The sequence below is a fragment of the Filicampus tigris genome, chromosome 7 (assembly GCF_054856515.1).
Source record: "Filicampus tigris isolate MCC_2025a chromosome 7, RoL_Ftig_1.0, whole genome shotgun sequence".
NCBI classification, from domain to species: domain Eukaryota; kingdom Metazoa; phylum Chordata; class Actinopteri; order Syngnathiformes; family Syngnathidae; genus Filicampus; species Filicampus tigris.
In genome coordinates this window covers 19,553,334-19,570,000 of record NC_141223.1, presented here as the reverse complement: position 1 = coordinate 19,570,000, position 16,667 = coordinate 19,553,334, and the positions used below count along the sequence as shown (strand labels likewise).

Below are 16,667 nucleotides of genomic sequence, written 5' to 3'. Positions count from 1 at the left end.
TGACGAGAAATACGATGTGGCCATTTCCTCCAGTTGCGGCGCTCTGGACCACATCTTGGTGGACACCATCGACACGGCTCAGAAATGTGTCACGTTTCTCAAAGAGCAGAACATCGGCGTGGCCACCTTCATTGGTCTCGACAAGGTAAATATGCTTAATGCTCAACTAGGGCTTTTCGCTCTGACCTCCTTTCTCCCCTCAGATGAAGGTGTGGGAGAAGAACATGGGCCCAATCCGCACCCCCGAGGACAGCCCCCGTCTCTTTGACATGGTGAGAGTGAATGACACCAGCGTGCGTCCAGCCTTTTATTTCGCCCTGAGGGACACCTTGGTAGCCAAAGACATGGAGCAGGCCACGAGGATGGCCTTCCAGAGAGACAAGCGCTGGAGAGTGGTCACCCTCAAGGGCCAGATCATCGAGATGGCAGGTGGGCGGTCTACTCTTTCTCTCCCAAACTTCCAACTTGTCATGTTCCTCATGGCCCTCTTCCCCCTGTGCGCCGAAATGTGTCCCTACAGGAACAATGACTGGAGGAGGAAGAGTAATGAAGGGCAGGATGGGCTCCTCCCTCAATACTGAGGTCTCCCAGCAGGAGGTATGTACAAAGTACCAACAATCGTCACACATCCCTGATCAATCAGTCTTGGTGAATGCATCAATCAAATCATCTCCTACTACAGATGTAACAATTCACTCAAGCCCGATTTGATTTTTTTTTTTTTTTTTTAATCGCTGTCATGCTTGTCTGTGTGCACTTTTGTGGTGCTGCAGCCATCCACAAACGAAATATGCATTGATGTTTGACGCAAGCTTGTCAAGTAGGGCTGCCACAATTATTGTGCTAGCCGACTAATCACCATCCGTAGTCGCGACTAATCGGATCATATGTAAGGCACGGCATAATCGCACAGGCAAGCAGCTGCTCGTATATGACCGTTGGTAACTTACAGCTAGAAATCTTTAAAGTACAGCATGTACAAAAGAATAATGAAGACAATTATGATAGTACATTCAGCTTGTATTAAACTTTGCAGCTTGTACCAGTATTCCTGACATGTTTAGAAATTGAGTAATTGAAATTGAAGGTGTTACTGTGGTCTTAAAATGTTTTTAGTTGTAAATGTTGAGTTCATTTTAAAATGCAACCAAAAGCCATACAACTATGCTGAGTTGCACTAATAGTATGAAACTGCATACAAATACTAAGATAAATACTTGTAAGTAGGGATGTGCGCGACTAGTCGTTTAACAGTTTAACGGTCTACGATTTACTAAACGTTTTTTATTTTACTAGTCTGTTAAACGCGGCATTAAGTATCACGCATCTTGTTCCACAGTCGCAAATAAAATTTGAGACTAGTCGGCGGGCAAATTAGTCGAAATTCCCATCCCTACTTGTAAGCATATTTCACTTTTCTTGGGCACTGCATGTGCAGTATGTTTTACAGTATGTTTTAGCAGAATCATGAGAAGCGGCTATGGTTAACATGGCGTTGCAATTGGAGTTTTATTTTTCACATCGATGCATATTTTAAGAAGTTTAAATCGATTTTTATTCCATTCTTTATGATGTTACATCCGTATCTCTTAAACTATTGAAATGAATGGAAATGCCATTCACTCCTTCCAGCGTCACAAAAAAAACACCAACAAAAAAATGTTATCACTTTTTTTTTTTCACGATAAGAACAGCACTAAGGTATTGTAGTGTAGTGTTCAAGGTCAGTGGCTTCGTCACTTCAATTTATCATGTTTCATGGGGTGTAACGGTAGGCTAAATCACATTTCGGTTCGTTTTTTTTGGAAACTTCGGTTCGGTATATTTTCAGTACAAAAAAACTGATTTTTTTTTTTTAATGTTTATTTTGAAAAGATGAAAAGTAAATGGTACATTTTTTTGAAAAAAATGAATAAAAGCGAACCATTCGGGTGATATTCTAAGATGTTACACAAGAATAAAAAATACACCAGAATAAAAAATACATTAACAATAAAGATCTCTTAATTTTGTAAATTGTTAAGACACAGAAATCTTTAAACATTCAGCAGCAACAGCCTGACAGATCTAAGTATTCAAGTTAAAGCCAAGTTGTCATAACAGTACATATATACGCTTTTTGTGATGAAAAAAAATACATACAATAGCAGTTACAATTATTGCTAACTATATTAAAACTCTTTTTATAATGAAAAAAATACAGTAACTTTAAAAAGTCTTTATGAAATTGTATACACTTTTTAGGCATTGAAATCTTTGAATGTTGAACAGCATATTGCAACGAATTGGGTTATCTGTGTTGTGGTCGGATTTGCGTGTTGCTGAGTTGTGATGTTTCCGAGGTTCATGAATGCATCGTACGGCAAGCGAGTGGAGCAGCGGAGAAAGAAGAGCGCGAGCAGTTGTACTTGGATTAATAAAAACGTGATAGGTAAACTATGTCTGACGCTGTGTTTCTGGAAGACGCTACAATATGATAAATCTCACTTTTTAAGTTTGACGTTTTTGCTCCCTCGTCTAAGAAACATTCACAGTCGGATGGTGCCGTGCATGTTAGTCGTGCTATCTGCAACATAGCGGTCGATCTCATGTAGCAATGTCGGCACACAACTTTTGGACTTATCCATGCACCCTTTCCCCATCGTAAATGGGGAACAGGAAAGCCAGAATGTTCCCAAACAGGAGACCGCAGTGTAAGCGGGGACCTTCGAGCTCTGCCTCTTTTCTGGCTCTCTCTTTTGTGCCGCCACCCTTCTCTCCCGCGAGCAACAGTCAACAGGCACGGGGTCCGTGCGTAAGCTCACGCTAATAATAAAAACTGATAAGAAACGGTACGCGAGGTGGACCGAACCAAACATGCCATACCGAAACGTGTACCGTTACACCCCTATTCTCTAGACACCGCCTGAACATATGCACCCATTTTCCTAACCGCCTATCTATAAGTAAATAAAATACTGTATACACATACATGTCAAAAGTAAAGTATACCAACTGACCAAAATAAGTTCTGTTCTTTTGTTGTGTTCTCAAACTGCAGCCTTTTTGAAAATTGCATTCTTGAATTTGATTGTTCAACCCTAGAATATCCTACGGCCATACATAATTCACGTAAGAGTTTTACAACTGTACCTTGATAAGATGCAGCAATATTAGTCAATTTAAGCATTGGATAAACCATATACTGCTTACCCAAGAGTATTAGTATATTGTCCCTGTACAATTGCTGCTTAACGTTTTTTGTTCAAAAGTCTGTTACTTAAAGGGTTATAACTGCTGCAATATTGATGCGGGTTTTGTTAGTCCGTCTATGACATTTTGCATTGGATACGCTCCAGCATGCCCGCGACCCTCCTGAGACTAAAGCGGTTTGGATTATGGCTGGATGTTACTAAGTATTAAGATTGCTGACTTGAATAACTGGGAACAGCAAAACAGATTGAAGCATTTGGCTTTTTGTTTGTTTTTTAGAATTGTTTGCTTTTTGTGAAATTTGCTGCCACCATGTTGTGCTCAGGAAAAAAAACATCTGAGTAACTACTCATAGCACAGAAATTTAAGTGTGTTTCAACAAGCTTAAACTTGGTAAATAATTATAATCAGGAAATAAAATGTTTAAATTCTTATCAGTCAGTAAAATGATATTAACATTGTATCACTGATTAATTTAAATTCACAAAAACGTGTTGACAGTGGGCATAATTATTTTTCTATATTTTGAAAGTGTGTTGACCTGAGCATCGACTGCTAATGCATCATTAGCCGTTCTTAGCAATAATGTTGTTAGCATGCGAACGGCTGTCAGCATTGTCACTATTCACGCTAAAAAAAGAATAGCAACTAGTGGGATCAGAAAAAGTCGTTGAATATTGTAACAATGTCGCGAGTTTGGCAACACTGAAGACACAAGTGAATGCTCTAGTTCAATCATACCACTCACATGTACACATCAAAATGAATACATTGTTTTCCAAAGAAAAGAACTGCATATTTTAAGTTTGGTTTTGAATTCTACAAAAACATTTAAAATTGTGACGGACAGCTGGCACTGTGGACGGACCGGATGTGATCTGGGGTACATACCGTGCCGAGGTCTGTTGCGGAACCTGACGACATGCATGCATGTGTCCGCAGCTCGACAACATGGAGATCAAGCTGAACGAGAACGTGACAAAGCTGCAGGGCTGCCAGGAAAGGAAGCTGCATTTGGAGGAGAACGTCCAGCGTCTCCGCTCTCAGCTCCGTGACATGAAGAACACGCTGGAAAAATACGCCAACAGCATGACCGTACATAGAAAAATCCTCTGGAATCAAACGTAGCCTGCACTGTCGCCTTCAAGTGTCTCTCTTGATGTCCTCCAGAGTCTGGCTGACCAGGAGAGACACCTCAAGGTCCAGATGAAGGAACTGGAGGCCAATGTGCAGGCTGCTGCCCCAGACACTACCAAACAGAAGCAGATGGAGAAGAGTCTGCAGGCCTTCAAGAAAGGTGCAACCAAAGTCCAGTTAAACTCCTTTCAAACGTGCATATATCCATCCATCCATTTTTTTTCTGTGCTGTTTATGCTCACTACAGTCCTGGGTGAGCTGGTGCCTATCTCAGGTGACTCACAGGAAGGTTGAGATTCAAACCTCAGAACAGTGAGGCAGAGGTGCTAAACACTAGGCCCCATGTGCTGCCACCTTTGAACTAAAATTTGCTCAGCACATTAGCACCCGAGTAAGAAGGAACGCTTCCATTTTGCTGGGCTCCAGATTGCAATATAATGACAATCAACGCCAAAAAAAACCCAGATGATTTTTCTCTGATCTACAGTTAAACATACTATAGGACTAGTACTATTATACTATACTATACTATACTATTGTATTATAAAGTACTATTATAATACAATACAATACGACTATATTTATATACTTAGCGCATATCACAACAGCTGCAGCTGTAACAAAGCACTTTACATATAACATAAAATAGCAATAATCCAACAGGCAGACAGTGAAAACAGTAAAGTGAGACACATATTAATGATACGAACACACACACACAATAGACACGAAAAATCAGCAGAACCATGTCAGTCTCATTGGGTTTGAATAAAAAGAATAAAAATGTCTTCAAATGATTTTTTAAAGTGAACAGAGAAGGGTCTTGCCTAACATTAAATGGAAGGTCATTCCAAAGAGAAGGACCGATCCCCTCTGAGGCTCCGCTTAGTCCTCTGCACCTCTAGTAGCGCCTGGTCTGCAGACCTGCGGCACCAGACAGGTACGTAGAGGTGAACGAGCTCGTGAGAGGTACGCTGGGGCAAAGCCATTTAAAAATTTGAGGACAAATAGAAGTATCTTAAAATGAACTCTAAAATGCACTGGGAGCCATTGAAAGGAGGCAGAATTGAGGTTATGTGCTACCTCTTCCCAGCTCACTTAGATGAGCAGCAGGATTTTGGACCAACTTGAGGGAGGACTGACTGACTCCAAAATTAAGTGCATAACAGTAATCTAGCAGGGATGTAAAAAAGGCATGGATAACTGTTTCTAAGTGCTGTTGTCAAAGGAAGGGCTTTACCTTAGCCAGCTGCTTAAGATGAAAGAAGCTGCATTTAACAACAGCACCATGCAGAATTTATTATATTTTACAATCTTCTCAAACAGTCAAATATTCTGCCTGTAATTTGCATCTTCATTGTTGTAAGTGCACCAGGGTGGCCCCAATTTGCCTTAACTATCAATTGTGATTCCAAATCTCACAAAACATGACCATTACCTTTTCCAGAATTCGAAGCCGCGTCCAGTAAAGCTGGCAAGGTGGAAAACGAGGTGAAGAGGCTCCACAACCTGATCGTGGACATCAACAGCCACAAGATGAAGGCGCAGCAGGACAAGCTGGACAACATCAACAAAGCGCTCGACGAATGCTCCTCCACCATCACCAAGGCGAAGGTCGCCATAAAGACGGCAGACCGGTGAGCACCAGTTTTCCGCCGACCCTTGGTTTGATGATGACCACACTGTCGTGTCTTTGACCACACTGTCGTGTCTGTGCAGCAACCTAAAGAAGTGCGAGGACAGCGTGACTCGCATGCAGACCGAGATGGAGGACAACGAGAAGACTTTGGCGGCGTTCACGCAGCAACTGAAGAAACTGGAGGACGAGGCGGGAAAGATCATGAACGCTTGTCAAGAAGCAGAGGTCAGAGCATGTCCTCTTTGCAGGGGTTTTCCTGGCTCAAATTCTTACATATTCACTTGCGGGGGAGTTATACACTAAAATAAAGGTAAAGGAAACATCAATTACAGTTGTTAATTTACTAAACACTTTGACTTCTGACAAACAAGTGTGGTGTAAATCAGATTGCAACAATAATGCAAACAAATCTGTTTCGTTACCACGTAATCCACGAAATCATCCAGCAGCAGTGTGGCAAAATTCAAGTCATTTTCAGAGGTTGAAGCATGATTGGAAAATGCATGAATAAAACAGGAATTTTAAAAATAGAAACTTCACTGTTATTCGGAAACTTCAATATAGTTGGAGAACATATATTTTCATATAATCCTGCCATGAAGGTAGTGTTAACACCTTAGTGTGTGGTCAATCTATTGATTTAGCATAAATGTCTGCTTACGGCAAAGCAATCTTAATACTTAAAGCGGAAGTCAACCCGAACATATTTTTTTCAAGAATATGTTCCCAGCAGGCCCACTAGTTGAAACGCGGCATTCTGATTAATTTTGCGTTTGTGGAATATAAATTAAGCAGCAAAATGCACTTGTTTTTAGCCATCTCTGTCTTCTGTCGACTGAAAATGACATCACAACTGCTCACAACGACCAATCACGGCTCAGATTCAGGAAAACAGGTCAGCCGTGATTGGTGATTGGAATGCCGTGTTTCAACTAGTGGGCCTGCTGGGAACATATTCTTGAAAAAAACATGTTTGGGTTGACTTCCGCTTTAAGCTTGAATGTGAGATAGCTTTCCATGAAATCGCCCTCAATTTCCAGTTCATTTATTGGAAAATTAGCAGTTTGCATTATTCCCCTAATTTCTCATCTTAGCTTCCCATGAAATTTACTGGATGTGTTCCATCCCTTTGCAATTTTAACCGAGACATTTGCAGTAGGAATGGAAATCCATCATCCCGCAGCTCTTCGATGCTTTTAGGAGCATTACGGCGCAGCACCCCGATTGCAGTTAAAAATGACCCCCAATTTAGTGCAAGCAATAACACATTTCATCATGTCGGAGGTCGACGAGCCGCCGGCAGCCGTAAATAAGGCCAGAGTGGCAGTCGCCTATTTTTATATGCAGGGAAAGCCCTTGCCTATTTGGTTGAACCATCACATGGAACTAGTGGCAGATATGATCAAATGGATGGCCTTGTTGTCCAGGCGGCGCTCCCCGAGGTGCAGGAGCAGTACCAGGCGGTGGCAAAGGAGATCAGTGTCCTGCAGAAGCAGGAGCACGCCCTGCAGGGCGAGTCGCTGAGCGTGCGGCTGCGCGTGGAGCAGATCGAGGCCACCGTCAGCGAACACAAGAACAAGATCAAACACTGGCAAAAGGAGGTGGGCGCCGCCTAAGCGTGGCCAAACCCGCGCCAACGTCCCGCGGCAACACGCTAACGGCCGCCGATGCTCGCCAGGCCTCCAAGCTCTCCCTGCACGCCATCGAGGGTGCGCCGGACGAAGAGCTGCCCATCTTCGCGGCCGAGCAGCTCGATGATATCTCCGACCCCAACGTCATCGTCAACAAGATGATCACTTTGGAGACCAAGTGTGCACAGATGAAACCCAACCTGGGCGCCATCGCCGAGTACAAGAAAAAGGTACGAGAACGAAGGCGGAAAGCTTGCCAGGTGTCATTTTCCCAAACGGCAAATGGGACCATTTGTGCCTCCATTTAGCATTTGTACCACAAACAATGATTCAATCCGATTTTACTGATGATGATCCCTCAAGGGGAAATTCAACCTGTATATTTAGAGTGAAAGGAGCACGCAAACCGTGCCGCCCCGCTTCAACTGTGAGGGGCGTGGGCGGTGCCTTGCTCAAGAGCATCTTGCGAGTCGGCAGCAGGCAGACACTGGCATCTGTCCGACAACAAGTTGCCATTTTGACAGTGTCTGCAATGTCAATTGATGGTGGCCAGACATTGTGAAGTTTGCTGCCACCATTTAGCGGCGGGGTCAGAAGCACACTCTTAAATTTGCATTCAAATACATTTAGGGACACACAGTCATCTCTGATTCAAATTTTCTATTGACCAGTGTAATGCAAACAAATATGTGGCTTTATCACTTAAACCTCTCATGTTTTATGAAACAAAGATACTTCGTAAGCAGTGAACTTATCAACACACTATATAAATTAAGAAAATATTCATTAAAAATAACACCTACTGACTGACCAAAATGAAGCAGTTTTGTTTTTTAAATTGCAGCCTTTGCACTTTGAAAATTGCACTCTACTCCGTCATGATGTTGATTTTAACTGAGATCAATTGTTCAGCCTCACACGTGACGTGTCATTCCGTCAATACACAAAGTATTTCATTTATTTCATTAAGAGCCACTCAATACCTCTAAATCTTGACGTCGGCACCTTCGTCAGCCGAGGAACACCTGTGGTGAAACCCTTTACGTCAATACAGGAGTGGATCACTCAATAAACCCATAAATCGCCCTGTGATTGACTTCCGGCTAGTCCGAAATCTGCGCCGCACGACCCTGAACGGTGGCAGAAACGGCAACCTTAACTTGAGCCACGATTTTCTGATGGTGCGCGCAGGAGGAGCAGTACCTGCAGCGCGTGGCCCAACTGGACGAGATCACCAGCGAGCGGGACAATTTTAAGCGCGCCTACGAGGACGTGTGCAAGCAGCGCCTCAGCGAGTTTATGAGCGGATTCAACATGATCACCAGCAAGCTGAAGGAGAACTACCAAATGCTGACGCTGGGGGGCGACGCCGAGCTGGAGCTGGTGGACAGCCTGGACCCCTTCTCCGAGGGCATCATGTTCAGGTGGGTGTCATTTGTCTTTCTGCGTCAACCCCTTCGCCTGACACTCGACTTTGTGCGTGCAGCGTGCGTCCTCCAAAGAAGAGCTGGAAAAAGATCTTCAACCTGTCGGGGGGAGAGAAGACCCTCAGCTCGCTGGCGCTGGTGTTCGCCCTGCACCACTACAAGCCCACGCCGCTCTACTTCATGGACGAGATCGACGCGGCGCTGGATTTCAAGAACGTCTCCATCGTGGCGTGTTACATCTACGTGAGTAGCACTGAGCCAGGCGTCCTTTAGCGAGCGCGACGTTCAGCGCCGCTCTGTTTTTCATCCGCCCGTAGGAGCAAACCAAGAACGCTCAGTTCATCATCATCTCGCTGAGGAACAACATGTTTGAGATCGCCGACCGCCTCATCGGCATCTACAAGACGCACAACACCACCAAGAGCGTCGGGATCAACCCCAAGACCATCGTGTTCCGAGACCACGATGCCGTCACTGCCTAGGAGCTCTCGCTTCAAGTGCCGCTTTCCTGTCTCGTCTCGTAAATACTTTGTTCTGTATGATTAATTGCTGCTATTTTATACACTCTGGAAATAAAGATTTACATTTTAACTACCTACTCGCATGGTCGATGTGGGGCCACATGGGGGGGGGGGGGGGGGGGCAAACTGAGCTGAGGTGGGAAGGCAAATACGTCAAGATACCGGAAATGATTTCCTGCTAGTCCAAACAGAGACAAATTTACATGCAGTGCAGTGTTCTACCAACCTGAGGTGTCACAGACAGTTTTTGCAACAATTTCAAGATATTAACAAACATGCACTAAAAGGCCAAAATTGCAACTAGGACATAAGGACAGCATTTCTACAGTTTATCAGGTTAAAAAGGAAAAAAAAACGTTTATTTGGAGTTCAGTAACCCTTTAAATCAATCGTCAGTCTTAAAAAATATGAACACATGGTAAGTAGTTTCATGATTGCAAATAGTCTCAAACCTCAAAAATGAATTTGTATTCTTAAACAAAAATAATGAACCAAATGTGTGTAACATCATGCAATCGCGACAGCAGACCAAACCAGTTATGTGGTTGCAGAAGTAGGAATCCTGGATAGGCTCCAGTTCAACCGTAGTGAGGATAAGCAGTACAGATGGATGGATGGCTCAGTTATATAAAAACTTTGGCCAACATAAAAAAGTTAACATTTTGCTACATATTTTACAAATTTTATAAGCAGTTCTCAAGAAGGTTAAAACATAGACAAAATAATACTATTAAGCACTCAGAGTGTGTAATATACTGTACATGGTGTTAAAGCTACTAATACTGTACAAAGGCATTCTTTGCTACATAAAACTCAGCGCAAGTCAACTTGTAAATAAAACGCTGAGGTTGAGCAGTGATGTCAAACTTGTGAAGAAGGCAGTCAACCGTTGCAAGAACATTTCTACCACAGAGAAAATGTGACCGTGCCATTTTAGTACAAGCGCCTGTGTCACAGTGTAGGCCAGTTCCGCCCAGTCCCAGATGGGCATGAAGAGCTCTCCTCTCAGGTCTCGGCTGAACTGAGCGACACCGAGCCAGCACAGCGACGCCACCAGCAAAAGTGACATCACGGGCAAAAGCGGCTGGGCTCGGAGCCAGTAGGATTCCCGCGCCGGTCCGTTGTCATCCTCGGCCGCCGAGCCGCCGCACCGGACGCAGCAGCAGCGCACCTTGGGGACCGGCGCCTCGTCCAGACCGCCAAGAGTGACGGCGGCCCAGTGCTGACGCAGGTAGTCGGCCGCTCGGGGCGTGACCGAGAGGTTGAGGGCCGACGGCAGACTCGCGCCGGTGAAGTTGTCCACTCTCTCCCTGAATACATGAACCTTCTCCAGGAAGACCAGCGGAGAATCCTCCTCCTCAACGGACGTCGCCAAGGAAACCAGGTCCAGCTGCTCCTCCTGCACAAAACCAACACCAACTGTCACAGCCTTTTTCCTAATGTGTCCTCTCCGGCGTTCACCAAAATAAACCAAGTGGCCAAATTTCCAAGGGAACCACATATATGGGGAGAAGTTACAAAAATAATACTGAAAAAAAATGATTTCATAATTTCAGATATATGTTCATCCATCTATGCCAGCCATGCTCAACGACAGGCATGAGCAACGCTTTAAATGCTGGAGCGGGCCACAATTCTTCCATGAGCGCTTCCTAACCAGATGTGCGACAAAAATGATATTTTAAATATGGACAACATACTTGTTGGCCCGTGAAGATGGAAATGTGCGCATAATTGACACCCGTTCAAATACATTGAGAAAAATGATTGCAAAAATATATAGACATATTTTTTGTAAACCCCCAACATTTTTCAAATGCTGATAAAACTCCAAAGTGCATTTTTCACCCAAAACGTGGGTTGGCTGCCTTAAACTAAAAAATAAAATAAATAAAATAATAAACTTTGGGGGGAAAATTCTGAATAAACCTCAGCTGCCAAACTGTGAGTATGCGAGGTCCAACGTTTCTAATCCCCCCCCCCAAAAAAACCCAAAAAGTTTAGTTATTGTAGGTTAAATTGTATTTCGTTTTTTAAATCGAAGGTCACTCATAGTATTTTGTGATATTTTTCTTTTGTAATACAGATAGTTTGGCTCAAAAAAAAGGCATGGAAGCATCGACCGTATTTTCTGGATTAAGGGGCGAGGATTTGGAAATAATTAACTGTTTGTAAATTTGTTGTACGTGTTCTATCTGCTAAAGAAAAAGTATTCATTTTTGCATTGCGTTTTTTCTTAGTTTTGATTCCAATTCCAGTTACCGGTAGAAGAAAAAGCCAAAGAATTTATATAAGACACATGGTTCAAAAACTAGGAAAAAAGTAGCGGTTTAAAGTGCGGAAAATACGGTAATCCATGACTGTATCAAGGTATAATAAAATGCACGTTTTGCATAATTCCTCCATCTAAGAATGACTATTCGAAAGAAAATATCTTGTTTTGTAATTGATTTTAAGGACTTTATCCAAAGTTCAAGCATTTTCAGGCTCTAACATTTTCCTTGTTTTTCTGTCCTACGAAACGTTTTCTTGGACTTGATGCCGACTGAAGAAAGTCACCTGATTTCTGAGACTATCAAAGTTCAACTGCATCTGACTGCAAAGTAGGACTGCAACCAACAATTTTAATGATCATCCGTCAAAACTTTTTGGACTACTTGATGAATTAAGAGTGAATAAATTGACATCCCTTTAATCAAAAACAGGACATTCCTTCAAATTGACAGCGCAGAAAATACACCAACAAATCGATTATGATTCAGTTACTGGACTGATCTGCAACACGTCAGGTAATTGCCGAGGATGTTGATCAGTGTTTTACAAAGTAAAAACAAATGTTGCCAAATGTAATATTTGGACAATTAGGATGTCTCATAGTGATGAATCGCTCTCAAAAGTAGCCATTGATTAATTTGATAATGCACTACTGCAAAGTGACCACTGGAGGGGGTACGCGCCTGCAGCTCCTTGACTCTGTGGATGAGTGGGTCGTAGGCCCGCGACACCTCAACTGAGGTTTTGTCCAGCACCTCCAGGTAGGCCTGTCTCTTCCTGGCCAACGTCGTCTCCAGCGCGTGGAAAAACTGAGTCACTTCCTGTCGGTCCTGCCTCACCACAGCCTCGCACTGGGCCTTTTCCTGTTCCAGCTGCTCGCCCAACTCGCACACCTGACACACATACAACGGTGAAGGATATAAACAACAGACATTTTCTACAGCATCTATCAGGGGCATGAGGAGCTGGGACCTAAGCCGGGTGACTGCAATCGCCAGTCAATTGAAGGGAATTTTTTTTTAATAGTTAGCTTCGACATACATTTTGTTTTGACTTTTCTTCCTTCAGTTAAGTTTGAATTATTTTTTAGAACCATTTTTACTAGTGTTTTTATTCCCCCAAAATGCTTCATTTTAATATAATGTTTATGTATTCTTTTTCTTTATACATGAAGTATTTGTGTGCAAAAAAGTCACTAAATATTATATTAAAGAGAAGTCAACCCCAAACTTTTCTTGACAAGAATACATTTTTGCAGGCACACTAGTTGAGACATTCCGATTAATATAACGTTTGCGGAAAATGAGTTAAGCAGCAAAATCCAACCGTTTTTAGCCATCTCAGGGGGCGGCCATTTTGTCACTTGCTGTCGACTGAAAATGACGTCACAGTTGCTCAGGGCTCAGATAACGACTAATCACGGCTCAGCTTCAGAAAACAGGTGATTAATGCAAAGAATTAGTTGGGGGTTGACTTCCCCTTTAAAGTAAACTACAGTTCAGCTATACAATAATACCAAAATAAATACATTTAAAATGAACCCCCGAAAGGACATCTCCATAATTATAGAAGGTTGCATTAAACGTAAAATGTAGTTTAAATCTGTGGGATTTTTTTTTTTTTAAGCATTTTCACTTTTATTTTATTTCATGAATATTCTTTCAATTTTAGTCTGGGTGTGAAAAAAAGCATCGTTGCTAACTTTTGAAGCAAAGATTTTGCGTCCACCTTTTTTTTGTAATTACGTTATTCAATGAATCGTATATATTTGGACATGTTGGCCATGAGGCTGTGTCACCAACATGTACACCGCATCCACGCAGACATTTGCAGTCTTCCTGCAATTCCATCCGATTACTCGACAGTCCTAGTCCCAACGTGATTCCATGAAAGAGTTTCCATACGGGACAGAGAACCGGGAAGAAGCCGGCCAGTGTGGGACGAGCAAGTAACTCCTTCGGGTTGCCCTCACCTGCGCCCATCTGTGCTCAGAGAGCCGTGCTAGCAGGAGCGAAGGGGTCCGCTTCTCCCGGGCGACCGCCGCTTGCAGGTCGTCGATGGCGTGGCCCTGGTGTTGGCCCACGGTCAGGCACAGGCCGCAGATTAGCTTGCGGTCCTGGACACAGTACATGTTGAGAGGCTGCCTCGGGTGATCCGGACACGAAGGGGGTCTGGGCTCGCTGTCCCGTTGGTACTAAAACAGGAAGACACGCGAAACGTCCATTAGAAGTCGGACGGAGGAACATTCCGGGGTTCTTCCCTACCTTCTCGATGATGGCGCGCAGGGACACGTTGGTGGGCAGCGCGTCCACGCCCGCCACGGGCAGCTCCACCACGCCGCGGCAGTTGGGGCACTTGAGCGGCTGGCGCAGCGGGCGCCAGATGGAGTAGTTGTGCGAGGCGCGGAGCAGGCCGTCCAGGCAGCCCCGGCAGAAGGTGTGCGAGCACGGCAGCACCCGCGGGTCCGAGAAGAGCGAGTAGCACACGGAGCACGTCAGGTCCTCCTCCAGGTTGTCCATGGTGGAGACTGAAGGGGGAAGCGATGACGAGATGGGAGGAAAAGTGGCCACAACGTTAGGTACAACTTCTCAATCTAATCATGTCCAATACAAGTGCAGACTCAAAATCTTTGACAGTCTGTCATTTGTTTAAAATAATAATAAATAAATCAGGGTCATACCAGTATAAGTAGTCGCTTTTGAGTACTGATACAGAGTATCAATACCACTAGTAATTTTGATACAAACCATTTCTATTAACACAATGACAGATAATTGAGCAGAAAGATGTTTCTTTTCTTTTGATGCACATGATGATTCGCCGATGTGTCAAACCGCCACAGCACAGCGCCAACTACTGGCGACTCGGCGAGGATGACTTTTTTTGAACGTCAGAATTTTTTTTGCCTTAAGCATCAGTGGCTGGCATCAGAAACCTTCAAGAGTACCCAATCCATTCAAATAAGGTCGATATCAGCCCGATACTGAAACCTGGTATCAGTATTCACCTATATCTAGTTTTCTTCATTGTGGTTGTCCAACTGAACTACAGCACACTGTTGGACACCTTCTTTGTCGCTGTCAAAAAAAATGTCTTGATTGTGATTGGAAATAGAGTTTTAAAAATGACATATTGTGGAGTGTTGCTTTTTAAAGGCTTGTATACAAATAGTTGGGTCTCTGGATCAATTAATAAATCAGAATATTAAAAAAAAACAAGGCAAAGGTTCAATTATTTCTGTAGTGAAATTCAAAAAGTGGAATTAATTATAAAGATTTATTAAAACAGAGCAAAATACTTTTCTAAGACTAAATCCAACTCAAGTTCTACATTCTATTTTTTTTTTTCTCTCTTACCAAATAGTTTTGGGGGTTAAATGTAAATTTCAGACGGCGAAGACAGACGGCTGCTGTTGGTCCATATCAACGACGCACATCTACTTTGATTAATTACAAAGTTGTTAGTTATTTGTGTTACATGTCAAGTATTTTTAAAATATATCTGCTCGTTCACGTCCATCACTTTCTTTTAGTTTTATTGTTTTAAAAGGGGTGGGGGGATTGTGTGCCCACAAATGAACAGGTGCAACTTGACAGGTATGCATTACAGTCACCTCGACCGTAATGCATACCTGTCAAGTTGTGCACTTACGGTAGAATTTTGTATAGGTGGAAATACTTTTTCAAACATGTACGCCATACATCGTAGTCTTAGAAAGATTCATAAAAAAATAAAGCCTTTAAAAAAAATACATCGCTGGCTTCCGTTCACGTGACAGCAGCCATTCCACAATAATGTGTAATGTGAGATATTTAAGGGCAAATTACAACTTTCGTAAAATTCAGTACGTACACCCCGGGGTTGACAGGTACGGTAATGTACTTCCGGGCTTTGTTAGAACGACAGAATGTCCACATTTGGTTTCACGGTACCCGTTGTATAATTGTCATAATGTGACCAATTACTCGTCATTTCCAGCATTGTTCAGACAAACCCGAACGGGAACGCTACCGCAAGATGCGTCATTAGGTGCCAATTAATGCACAGCCTTGGAGTCTGGCAGGTAGTTTGTTTTACCATCGTCCGTAAAACGTTACCCCGATCTTTTTGTTGCATTATGTGCTCAGCTGCCACTTGTTTGTCACGTACGCAGTTTACCCTGAACTTTGCCACAGCCAATTTAACACATAAATTCTTCGTTATCAGTGTTATTTACCTACTTCCCTTCAGCTCAAAGTTCGGCGTTTGCTTCCAAATAGTTTTCTTCCGTTGCCGGGTGGGTTCACGCTGCGTTCAAGTCATTTGGAAAATCGACAAGTTCCACAAGACACAATTTTTTTTAGTAGTGTGGGTGTTTTTACATAGAAATACACACACAAAAAACCCTTTCACGAGGTATGGTAAATGTGATAGATCCACGTCATGTAGTATTTAGAGTGGTGCTGATGTTTATAACTTCCGATAACGAAAACGCATCTTTTTCAGTGCGCATGCGTACGTATCAACCAATCAGGTTTCGCGTTGCCCAAATTTGAACATCGGCTCAACCATTAACGGTAGAATTGAGTCAGTATTTTTCCACCCGCGTTTCAAAAGAAAACACAAATAGGCTCAGACAGTGGGGTTCACTATTTTTATTTTTTTCAGACAACCAAAGCTGTAGCCTACCTCCCCAAAAGATTTGGGTTTACCACCTTATCTTCAGTGTCATTGTTTTTATTTTTGTAAAGATTTGAAATCACATCTCTGCTAATGCGGAATGCTGAAAAAAAAAATCCCCCCTATGTCCAACAGAAACTTCATGATCACAAAATGTAATTTTTCTTATTACAGTGTCTCAAGTTGA

The 16,667-nt window shown here is 43.0% G+C and overlaps 2 protein-coding genes across 5 annotated transcripts in view; one reads left to right on the top strand and one right to left on the bottom strand.

The window, feature by feature from the left end:
• The window catches only part of smc4 (structural maintenance of chromosomes 4), a 24,099-nt gene extending 14,479 nt beyond the window's left edge, over positions 1-9,620 (top strand). For both annotated transcript variants that reach the window (XM_086035673.1, XM_086035672.1), the window contains exons 13-24: positions 1-145; positions 204-429; positions 521-597; positions 4,135-4,287; positions 4,363-4,489; positions 5,777-5,966; positions 6,049-6,193; positions 7,396-7,569; positions 7,647-7,829; positions 8,791-9,023; positions 9,086-9,269; positions 9,344-9,620. The exon at positions 1-145 is cut by the window's left edge and continues 17 nt beyond it. In XM_086035673.1, coding sequence (XP_085891799.1) covers positions 1-145; positions 204-429; positions 521-597; positions 4,135-4,287; positions 4,363-4,489; positions 5,777-5,966; positions 6,049-6,193; positions 7,396-7,569; positions 7,647-7,829; positions 8,791-9,023; positions 9,086-9,269; positions 9,344-9,508 — 2,002 coding nt within the window. In that variant the 3' untranslated portion in view covers positions 9,509-9,620. The remainder of the gene's footprint in view (positions 146-203; positions 430-520; positions 598-4,134; positions 4,288-4,362; positions 4,490-5,776; positions 5,967-6,048; positions 6,194-7,395; positions 7,570-7,646; positions 7,830-8,790; positions 9,024-9,085; positions 9,270-9,343) is intronic.
• A 368-nt stretch (positions 9,621-9,988) lies between these two features.
• trim59 (tripartite motif containing 59) lies at positions 9,989-16,301 on the bottom strand. 3 transcript variants are annotated; one of them, XM_086036318.1, is made up of 5 exons: positions 16,038-16,301; positions 14,086-14,348; positions 13,794-14,015; positions 12,505-12,714; positions 9,989-10,946 (listed from the first exon to the last, which is right to left on the bottom strand). In XM_086036318.1, exons 2-5 carry the CDS (start codon positions 14,338-14,340, stop codon positions 10,371-10,373), a joined length of 1,263 nt encoding a protein of 420 aa, XP_085892444.1. In that variant the 5' UTR covers positions 14,341-14,348; positions 16,038-16,301; the 3' UTR covers positions 9,989-10,370. The 3 variants fall into 3 exon arrangements, with proteins under 3 accessions (XP_085892444.1, XP_085892445.1, XP_085892447.1); XM_086036319.1 differs by having other exon boundaries at positions 16,042-16,301; XM_086036321.1 differs by lacking the exon at positions 16,038-16,301 and adding an exon at positions 15,899-15,986.
• Between the last annotated feature and the right edge of the window lie 366 nt (positions 16,302-16,667).